Below are 11,600 nucleotides of genomic sequence, written 5' to 3'. Positions count from 1 at the left end.
GGGGGTTTTTTGGATTGAGCAATTTGCTCTCCAAATTTTTAAGCACTTTTTTCACTTTTTTCTTTTTTCACTTTCACGTCCCCAGGTTAGGGTGGACTATTAGAGTGTCCATACCGCCGGGGTTTTAGTCCTGAAGAATGCCATGGTGAATATATACCACATTAAAGGCAGAAACATGTTGACTGATTAATTTTAAAGTTGTGGTATTTAGCTGAATTTAAACAAAATCCTAATAACCTTGGCTCTTAAATTCAGACACACATACCACTTACACGTGCTTTAGGGATCACTCATTAAAGTTTTTTTGATACCCTGTTAGTCACTTTTAAATTTATTATTTTCACCACACGTCCTCCCCACACGACCAGCTCCGCAGTCTTTCTGGCGTCGCAGCACACCGAAGAGACACTCGGTCTCTTCGGTGGGGCCCGATGATGAAGCATGACACTGACCAGGTCGGTGTGTGAGGGCTTTCCTACTCAAATAGAGTGACTGTGATCCCACTGAATTAGAGTGACTGTGATCTATACTACCCACCTATCTTTTCGCTCCTAACTTCTGGTAACCTCGTGCTTAATCAGATTAGACCTCTCTTCTTTTGTTGTTTAACATATAACCGGGGATTAAGAGAGTGTCCCTGACTCTCCCTACCTCTCTCCTTGTTGATATATATGCTTTGAACATTCACCAGAGCTGGATTTGGTTTCCAGTGCAACCTTGATCATTCCGGCATGCATTAACAAAGAGGACCAAATTATGAGCAGGGTTGACTTAATTATGTGGCAAAAAAAGCCAAATTATGCACTGACCTTTTTGTGACAGTATTCATTATTTTGTCATATTTATGTCAAGCCTACAGTGCTTGCTCTGCAAAATGACACGCTGTATGTACTTTGTGGGCTCTGGAGTATTGCCGCAGGACTTGTCTGCTTTCGCTTATTACTTTCTGCTTAGGGCTTTTTTTTACTGTATTTTAAGTGGCTACGTGCGTGCGCTCTATGCCTGAGTCAGGGTCACGCTACAATCGAGCGTGTGCTACACTCTTCCCCGGGGGGCAAAAACAGGGACCTCCTTGTTCTTTGTGCACACTCTGGTGCTCCCAGGGCAAAGCAGGCATCCACATCAGTGTCTTGTAATCAAAGAGAGAGAGGAACTAGTATGGCTAGGTCGTTTCTCCTGGGGTATAATGTATAAACAAAGAGAACTAGCTATTAGGGTGATGTTTGCGTTCTATGTGTCTGCATGGGAAACCATTTGGTTTTTATGAAGGCCCTCACCCACCAACCTAGTTGGTGTCATGCTTTATCATCGGGCCCCACCGAGGCACCGGGTGTGCCTCAGGTGTGCCGCGACACCAGACTACTGCGGAGGGGGATTTGGAGAGTAAGTGTGCTGTGCTGATGTGTTGCGTGAGGTTTTAAAATACTGTCCTTGGGTTCCCAAAAAGATGCTTTATTAGTGAGCCCCAGGAAGCGATTAAAAACAAAGGGTTGGGACGTGTGGGGATAGACTTATGGTCTCCCACGTCCAGTGTGGTCGACTAGTTTCAGCCAGGCCGTCTTTCTAAACTGGCTTTCATCAGGACCTTATTATGTGTGGGGATGTCACGGGGATAAATATGTGTGTCAATGCCCTGTATGTGTAGCACTCGCTAAGGTGCTTTTATATGTGAGAGGTGTTTCCTCTCAGATTGTACCTGCAGGGAAATAATGAGGAGACAAAATAGGACAAACAGAAGACACATATTTGTTAAAAAAAACACGCAATGTTCAACCACTTTGATTCGTGGATCTGCACCAGGTGCCTAAATGTGCGAACGGATAAGGCGGAAGTGTGTAGGCGCTGGTGGCGAAATGTGGCAATTGACCAAGATGTCATCTTGAAAGATGAGTATGTTCTTCACTCCCTTAAAAATTTCTTGCATTAGTCTTCGGAATAACGCAGCGGCAGACACTATGCCAAAAGGTACTCTCTTGAACCTGAAACACCCAAATGGTGATATGAAGGTGGTGAGGTGTTTGCTATCAGGGTGTAATGGTACCTGGTGCTATGCCGCCGCTAGGTCGATGGTAGAGAATACTTTCATGACTTTTGTGGGGTACAGCATTTCTCCAATTCTTGGCAGAGGGTACTGGTCGATGAGAATATTTTTATTGAGGTCTCAACTGTCAAACACAACGTCAGCTGTCAACATTCCAGCTGGCTTAACCAATTACACGCTGGGACAGCTCGCGTATTTAGAGATAGTGGAAATAGAAAAAAGGATAAAGGCACAACAGAGGGAAACTAACATTTAAAAAAAGAAAACCATAGTTTTCTTCCTTATTTTAGTTTCCCTCGTCAATGTATGTCAGCTTCCGACCTCACCACACCGTTCTTACCTGCACGGGCCGCGCCTGGTTTAAGAGACAGTCAATGACTCATAAGGCCAAGTTTTATGAGGAAGTTGTTTCCTTGTTAGTTTAATTAAATAAAGTAATTTATTGCAAATTGTGAAACTGCTTTCGGGACTATTGTTGCCAGCAGGGTTGATTATACTGATGTTAGTTAGTGGTTATATAATATTTACGAATGGTTCCAGACTATATAGTGTCCTCTTCGATTTTAGGGACTGAACCTTGGTAAACAATGTGCGGAAGTGTGTTGTTGCGTGGAACATTTGTTTTCTACATCAGTATGTTTCTATGTTTAAATGACTTTGTGTATGCCTGTATCCTAAGAATAACAGTTAAGCTCAAGGGTTTAATTTTTAATAATGCTTTTCGGATGGTAATTTGCAACGAATCCGTAACCCAAAGGAGTTGTCATAAATATTGTTTTATGGTCACAATATACACATTTGTTTGTATTTATCAGCATAAATATATAATGTGTACACATGGTAATTTGCGTTTCAATTCTTATGAATTCACAGCACAATAATCCAGAGTGTCCCAAATCTATCACACACAGTATACGAAATTCACATTCCAGTGCCATTTAAACATCCTCCATTAGGGGTTGAAATGCTTAACAATCAATTAATCAGGGTTGGTATAGTGCAACTACTCACCCATGAGGGTCTCAAAGCGAGGTGGGGGCGGTTCCATTAAGTGCTGGGGCCATCCAAAGAGCCAGGTCTTGAGGTATTTCCTGAACTTGGCAGTGTGGGGGCTTGCAGGAGGTGGAGGGGCAGGTCGTTCCAGGCCTTGGTTGCGAGGTAGGAGAAGGACTTTCCTCCCTTTCTAGTCCTCTAGATGCGTGGGATGGTGGCATGAGAGATCATCTGATCAGAGTTGTACTTTGGGTGAGTGAAAGGAGAGGTGGTTGTTCAGGTATGTTGGTCTGGTGTTTTGCAGGGCCTTGTATGCATGGGTGAGGAGTTTGAAGGCGATTCTTCTTTCGACTGGGAGCCACTGGAGATAACAAAGGTTTTGGGTGATGTGGCTGTGATTGGGGATGTCGAGTATCAGTCTGGCTGTGGCGTTCTGGATGGACTGGAGTTTGCGAAGGAGTTTTTTTTTGATTCCGGTGTAGAGAGCGTTGCCGTAATCTAGTCTTTTACTGATGAGAGCGTGCATGATCATTTTTCGGGACAAGGTTGGGATCCATCGGAACATATTTCAAAGCATGCGGAGGGTGTTGAAGCAGGTCGAGGATACCCATTGATCTGAAGGTTCATTGTGAGCTATGAGCCCAGAATGATGCCCAGGTTTCAGGGGAGGTCCGTCAGGGTGGGGATATTTCCTAGGGTGGGGGTGCCACTAGGAGTCCTATGCGGGGGTGGTGTAGCCCAGGATGAGGACTTCTGTTTTCTCAGAGTTGAGTTTGAGGCAGCGGTTCCGCATCCAGGTGGCGACGGCTTTCATTCCTTCTCGGAAGATGTGTTTGGTTGGTTGGTGAGGGAAAGGATAAATGGGTGTCATCGGGGTAAGTGACGATGTTGAGCAGTGGTTCCGGATTATGGTTGCGAGGGGGGCTATGTAGATGTTAAAGAGAGTGGGGCTGAGAGAGGAGCCCTGGGGCACTCCACAGTTGGTCTCTGTCGGTTCCGAGAGGTAGGGCGGGAGTCTGACTCACTGAGTTCTGCCGGTGAGAAATGAGCATATTCAGTCGAGGGCCTTTTCATAGATGCCGGCATTATGGAGTATGGTGGCTAGGGTGCGTTGTGAGACTGTGCAGTCGAGAGGTCCTGGAGGAGGTGGGTGCGGATGTCGTCGGTGGCGGTGAGAAGGGCGGTCTCGGAGATGTTAGGACATTGTTAGCTTCAATTAAGTTTGCTAGCTGGGCATTGACAGCTTTTTCAATGACGTTGGCTGCGAATGGAAGCAGGGAGGTGGGCCCGAAGTTTTTAGGGCTCGCTGTGTCGGTGGAGGGTTTCTTCAGGAGCTTTTTGACCTTGGCGTGTTTCCAGTTGTCGGGGAAGGTGGCGGTCTCAAGGGAGCAGCTGATCGTCTGACATAGTTCGGGTGGGATAGCCGACGATGTGGAAGATGTGGCGTGGGCAGGGTTCTGAGGGTGCCCCGGAGTAGATGCTTTTCATGGTCTTAAAGGTGTCTTCTGCCGTGAGTGGGGTCCAGTTAAGCAGGGTTTGTCGGGTGGCGTCACGTGGAGGTAGAGCAGGAGCCGAGTGGAGGTCATGGTTTTCGAAGTGGTCGTAGATCCTCTTGATCTTAAGGTGGAAGAAGGTGCTGAGTCTGTTGCAGAGGTTTGGGAGGGTTGGACGTCTGTTTCGCTGCAGGGTTTGGCAAATTCGATGGAGAAGAGTTCTATGTATTGTGAGCTTATAATTTGTACACAGTTCATCAAAATAGGTGCACTAAATGTATTAATCCTCATAATGAATCGGTAAGAAGTATGTCCCAGATAGAACGTAGTGTTTAAGCACAAATTAATAGCATCGTTGTCAGGCTCAGGGCCCACAGGATGCACTGCTCCTAGCCACAGCATAGCCATTCACAAGTGGTCCGTGAAGTAACAGTAGATGTTGTAGCACCCAGGATAATGTGTTGCATGACTAAATAGTTATAAGGTCCCAACGGCGAGACCTATTGCTATGCCAATGGTTATTATATATGTTAACACTGTCTGGGCAAAGGTTTCACCTCATTAGGACCAGTCTAAAACCCAAATGTAGCAATAAGCAAAAGAAAGTTGACCAGTCAGCCTTTGCAAAGGGCTTTCCACTGAACGGAAACCAGAGTTAATGCAGTTTTAGTAAGTGTTGAACCATTTGAGTTAGAAATAACATTTTTGTTAAATTCTGCAGGTTATGCAGCAGATGATGGATTATGTGTATGAATCTTTGTTTTATGTTGTGTTTTTTTAACATCTCCATCTGTATTTATCAGTATTTATATTTTGGCCATCTTATAGGTATTTATCCATATTTAATTTGTGTTCCAAGAATCAATAAAGTTGTAAAATTGTATATGTCCACATTTATTTGAGAAACGTACTCATACTTTAGCATTATACTACAATTACATGCCGACATAGGGCTGCTTTTAAGGAAATCTTATACTATTTTTTTAACGCCCCATGTTGTCTGTCTGCTCAGCTGTTGACCTGGAATTCACGAAAGACAGCATGGAGAGTCACTCACTGGAAACCGAATTTTATGTATTCTTCCAGTTTTCAAAATAAATGCAGACAGGAAAATCATTGTTTTCTGTCTGTATTTATCTGTAAAAATCAATAAAAATTGAAAACTGGGACAGGTACCAGTGCGGAGCACTTGCTATTTTTTGATCCAGCAGATGTGCCACTTTGATAACCACCAGAGGATTTGTAAGCTTGGACAACCACATACTCTCACATTGAAACCCTAATGCCCGTCATTAACATAATGTGCTTTGATTTCTGGTATCCAAGTATATCACTTTTTCAAGCCTATTCTTCTGCCAGTGAGTGGTGCAGCATTTACTATGCATGATGTTACATTTCTTGAATGGCTCATCTTCCAAGGGCTGTCACTCACATCTGCACACACCCAACCCATTACCCATGGCAAAGGTCATGCGACTGGTTTACTAACAAGCATTGGAAAAGCCAATAGGTTTCGCCACTGGAGGTATTGCCAATGCCTTTTGGCCATGCCCTACAGCTTTCAGCTTTTTCTTGATGAAGTGTATTATCATTATAAAGTGTTACTAGCTGTACTGTAGTGGGTGCATATGATGACCCTTAGAGCTTGTATACCGGTGACGGTTTAAAGGGATGGGCGGCAGGGGATAGTTCATGATTACAGTGAGCATTTGATACTTTTGGAATAACAGCCTGAACGCGTGTTGTGCACACAGGATGAAGTTGATTGATTGTGTTTACAAGGAAATATTTTAGGGTGTGTCAAGTCATCCTTCCCAGAACAACCCATAAGAATAGCATACACTCACTAACTTACACTATAGCCAGGTACCCAGAAAATGTCAGGGTTAGGACACAAATAAAGATGGTGTGGCCACACAAAGTCAACGTTCAGAAAGTCACCCTTAAAACACTTATGCAACATCATTGCAGAATCCAACCACCCAACCACATACTACACAACTTTCATTGAAACCCTAGGTACCTGCACTTACCTTGTGAAGTGGAAGATGCCTCATATTGCGACCAGCTAGTGGTTCATCATTCTTGAAGACAATCGAGTAGTTTTTTGCGTAGGACTCATGACTACGTTCGCGTATCCACCGGTTGTTATTTGTCAGAGAGTGATGGAATCGCCTGTAGTAAATAGGCCAGAAACAATGATGATGGCTTCAACCCAACCACAGACAGACTTCCAGAATGTCAGATTTAGTAAACAAATCTAGCAAACAGGTCACAGTTGCTTGTAGCAATAGGCCCTTGAGTCAAAGTATGCTTTACAAATAAATAAATGCTAAATAAATAAATACACAACAAATAGTATTACATCAGCTAAGAGTAGAACCTGACTTTCCATTGTTGGCCAATACACAATATAGCACTCTCCAGTGAATTGAGCTACATGTGCAGGCAGTGCTTAATTTGTGCCGGTGCTTTCCGGTGCTTAGCACCGGCACCTTTTTATCAGGGCCGGGTCTACAAACTGCACAACTGCACTGCAATCTATAAGTCATGTGTCAAAGAATAAATTAAATATATTTGTCTTACTGCAGTGTTCACTTCACACTCTTGACAGCCAGTCTCCGGGGTGAGTCCGTCGGTGAAGAAGAGTGTTCTGTGCAGTTTTGAGAGAGAGAGCCTGTCAGCCCGATAATAAATCTATCTCAATGATGAGATTGTGAATCAATTTGCTCGCAGACTGCCAGTGTTGCTAGTGGGGCGGGCCGAAGATTAGGCTGTAATTGGTTCTACTGTGGAGGGAGGGGGGCTACGGCTGCGTGCCGTACGTAACCTTTTTTTTTTAATTCCAGGGACGGTGGACCACACTTGTCCTCAGCACACACGCACTTGCGCACGACTCACCAGCATGGCAGCACCAATTAGCATGACGTGACGCAGTAGTAGGTCTCTTATTAAGGCAGTCCTGAAGTCCTTCCAGAGCCACCGCGCAGTGAGTAATAAAAGAAAATGCTACTTTTACTGGCGCATGTTGACGGTCACCAGAACTCAGTCAGAGCCTAAGAGGCCCCAGCAATCATGCCACCGGCGTCGGGCGGGGAAGCGTGTGCAGTGCAATACTCCGAGGTTGCTGGTTGGTCATAGCCTTGCCCTGCTTTTGCTTAATTTATTTTAACACCTGTCCGTGAGCATGGCATAACATCGGAAGGAGTGGGGAGAACAGAGTGGCAAGCAAGGACGCTGGCTGGGAGAGAACACTAGCAGGCCAGTAGGCAGTACTCAGAGTGAGCAGGGGCTGTAGTGCAGCGAGGAACCCTGAAGTCAGGCTGCTTGATAAAGGGGGCTCCATGCGGGAAGAAGGCTGCTCGAGGACATGCGGTGGAGGTCCTGGTTAAGAAAACAAGAAACAGAGTTGTGGGCAGTTCCGAGTTAAAGCCTGGGAAGTCAATGGTTGATATTTGGAAATGCTCACAGGTAAAAAGGGGCCTTAGCAATAGGGAATGCAGACGGAAATGAATGTCTGGCACTGCACTGGTAGTAGAGGGCTGAAGAGCAGTGGGCAGTACTGGTAAAGAGAAAGGGAAACGGACGTGGGCTGCAATACACTGGGTGGTACTGGCGCTAGATTATAGGGGCTTGGGTGTAGTGGGGAATAAATGCAGACACGAGGACTGCCTGCCAGCCATTGAGGGGCGAGGGCAGCAGGGTAGTTTAAAATACTGGTGGCAGATTGAAGGCGTGGCAAGGCGAGGGAGGTGCAAGCATTTTGTGCCCCCAGGTGGATATAAAGTGACCAGATGAAGGTACGCTGGTCAGTGTATGTGAAATGCAGGGGTTTCTAGGAGCGATGCCTTCTCTGTGGACAGCGAGGGCCTGATGGCTGGAAAGAACAACTTCTATTCTGATTAACCACTTTCTGCCCAGCCCTCTGTGCCGTATCTCATTCTCAGACTATTTAACATCAGGTGCCTCCATTCAATTGGCAGTCTGTATGAAAGCCACAGACTGCCCTCTTTTTCATTGGCAGCCCATTGCAATCCCTTCACTGTGCCCCCTTCCATGGCAGTCTATATGAAAGCACAGACTGCCCTCGTTTTCATTGGCAGCCCAAGGCAACCCTTCACTGTGGCCCCTTCCATGGTAGTCTGTATGAAAGCCACAGACGGCCCTCTTTTTCATTGGCAGCCCATTGCAATCCCTTCACTGTGCCCCCTTCCATGGCAGTCTATATGAAAGCACAGACTGCCCTCGTTTTCATTGGCAGCCCAAGGCAACCCTTCACTGTGGCCCCTTCCATGGTAGTCTGTATGAAAGCCACAGACGGCCCTCTTTTTCATTGGCAGCCCATTGCAATCCCTTCACTGTGCCCCCTTCCATGGCAGTCTATATGAAAGCACAGACTGCCCTCGTTTTCATTGGCAGCCCAAGGCAACCCTTCACTGTGGCCCCTTCCATGGTAGTCTGTATGAAAGCCACAGACGGCCCTCTTTTTCATTGGCAGCCCATTGCAATCCCTTCACTGTGCCCCCTTCCATGGCAGTCTATATGAAAGCACAGACTGCCCTCGTTTTCATTGGCAGCCCAAGGCAACCCTTCACTGTGGCCCCTTCCATGGCAGTCTGTATGAAAGCCACTGACTGCCCTCGTTTTCATTGGCAGCCCAAGGCAACCCTTCACTGTGGCCCCTTCCATGGCAGTCTGTATGAAAGCCACAGACTGCTCTCTATTTCATTGGCAGCCCTCAGCATTCCCTTCACTGTCCCCCCCTTCCATTGGCAGTCAGTGCCACACCCCACAGTGCCCCCTTTTTTTTCCAACATTGATCTCTGTGTGTTCCGAATATAGAAGCCCCTCTCCTAATGTATTTTCTTATGGAACAGCCAGGCCTGCAAGGAAGTGCTCTTCTCATGGCAGCAGGGTTCACAGTGGAGAGTTTAATTTGCCAGGCAGTGATGTCCTTCTGCTCTCCTTGCAGTGCACCCTTCGCCCAGTGACACTGACACCTACTGCATTGCTGCCAAGGTTTCAGATTCCTATGAGTGCCATTTCATAATTTCAGTTATTTCAGTGTAATTATGAATGACATTTCAACGACTATGATGAACACTTTCTAGAGAGCAAAATCAAGCAATGAAGATGAGAGAAACACATAAATATCAGACATTGTACCCCTGTGCGCATTGAGATTGTCTGGCTCATACGTTTTGAGCTGAATCATCACCCTTTATTAAAGCATCCGCTTCATTATGATCCCGTCCATAATTGTTCCAATACCTTTAAGCGATGTTTGTAATTTTTAGGACAAGATTATGCTTAAATTGTACTCTATTTTGCTCTGGAGCAAAAATATTTCTCTAGTGTGACTTGCAACAAAAACTGAGTCCAAAATATCTATAATACTTTAGGCCTCAAATTCTTAATTCCTAAATTCATTACATTGAAGTTTCTCTTTCAGATGTGTATGTTTGAACCCTCCTATCAAACACTTACTATGAGGAAGGCTCACTTGCTGAAATTCAGATTTGGTATTACATCTGACTTTTAGCAGTGCCAGTTGAGGATGTGGGTGGAGTCAATAGAGTAAGTGGGTGGAGCCAGTGGGTGGAGCTAGGAAAAAGTAGGTGTGGCCTCCCAAAAACATTTGAGCACCTGCACTTCATATTTTACAAATTAAGCACTGTGTGCAGGACTCCAGTAGGATTTAATTGAGCAGTGACCTTGAGCTGTGCCAACACAGGTCCTCACTAGGCAGTCACCACTAAAGAATCAATACGTTCAATTAGGGGCTAGATATTAGCCTATAAGGTGGCTTACCTAGTTAAAAACCTCATTGAAGAGACCTATGTGCAACCTGCAAGTATCATGGGTCGAGGAAGTTCATACTATGTATAAAAATGACGTGTCAGTAAAAGTGACATTTGGCCACGCTCATTGAAAGACGTCAACAATGGGGACAGAACCTAGAGTTTCCAGATAACTATATTCATATATCCCAACCACATGCACAGAAGCTGACACAACAAAAAACACTGCATAACAAGTGGCAAATAGAAGCTACATATATAAATATGGACAATACAGGTTACAGGCAACCTTCTAAAATCAGTGTCATAACACATCGATCCCATCCCCCAACTCTGCCTCTGTGTGTTAGGCTGAGATTTTGTAATCACTTCAAACCACTCTCTTTATTCATTGTGACAGGAATATGGTCAAACAACTCGTGATTAATTCTAGTTATCAAAGGACAATGATTATTCTATACAATCTTCAATACCTTCAAGAACATGGGTCTTGCCCTTTGCATGTACGTAGAATAGTTTATTATTCACAATTTTTCTTGTGCTTCTTTTATTCATCACACTTTACCAAATGATTTCCCTTGTGGTACATTTGTTACCCAATGTCCTAATTTTACATGTAGTCTTTGTCCTCTACATAATTTCACCCTTCTGGCATAACAACGGTCTAATATGAATAATCTGGTATTGTATGTTTTATATATACTCATTTTCCGCATTTGTTATCTGAAATAATTCAATACTTTTAATCTTTCTCCCTTATTTTAGGTTGTCTCTTCTCAACCGTTCTCTCTCTACTTCCATGACAGAGACACTTCCACTCTCCAACCAGAAACACCTTCCACATAGACAGCAGCCTTATGGAGTGTCCGTTTTCTATTTCTACCAGAAAGGGATGCATTTTTACTCACTGGTTCTCCCAACATTGACATTGCTTCTCTGATTGCTGCTTGGCAGGTGCACGCTGTTGGTCGGTTAGAATAGTTTTTCCTGAGGGGACCATAATATTTACTTCGTCCAATCTACATTGGCTGCAACCCCTGTGGGCCTTCAATTGCAATGCCAAAATAACTGTTTTTATGATTCTTTAAGTTACTCGAGCAATACTTCATTTTTTTTAATTTTTTTTTAACATCATTTTTATTGGAACACCAATATAATTGTACAGTCAAGATAAGCAGTAATATCATTTCACTGTGTACAAGAGTAGTATTAACCAGTCTTTCAGTTATCCGGGAGGTCCACCCTTTCCTCCGGTGTGGGTGGCCTCATCCG

General features: G+C 44.7%; 1 protein-coding gene across 2 annotated transcripts in view; it reads right to left on the bottom strand.

Annotated features, from left to right (window-relative positions):
- The window catches only part of SARDH (sarcosine dehydrogenase), an 850,014-nt gene that overhangs the window by 354,497 nt on the left and 483,917 nt on the right, over positions 1 to 11,600 (bottom strand). For both annotated transcript variants that reach the window (XM_086921071.1, XM_086921072.1), the window contains exon 11: positions 6,561 to 6,702. In XM_086921071.1, the coding sequence (XP_086777197.1) occupies positions 6,561 to 6,702 (142 nt within the window). The remainder of the gene's footprint in view (positions 1 to 6,560; positions 6,703 to 11,600) is intronic.

Source organism: Lissotriton vulgaris, chromosome 5, assembly GCF_964263255.1.
Source record: "Lissotriton vulgaris chromosome 5, aLisVul1.2, whole genome shotgun sequence".
Lineage (NCBI taxonomy): Eukaryota > Metazoa > Chordata > Amphibia > Caudata > Salamandridae > Lissotriton > Lissotriton vulgaris.
Note: the sequence above shows the minus strand (reverse complement) of the source record. Positions and strands in the feature narration are given on the sequence as shown.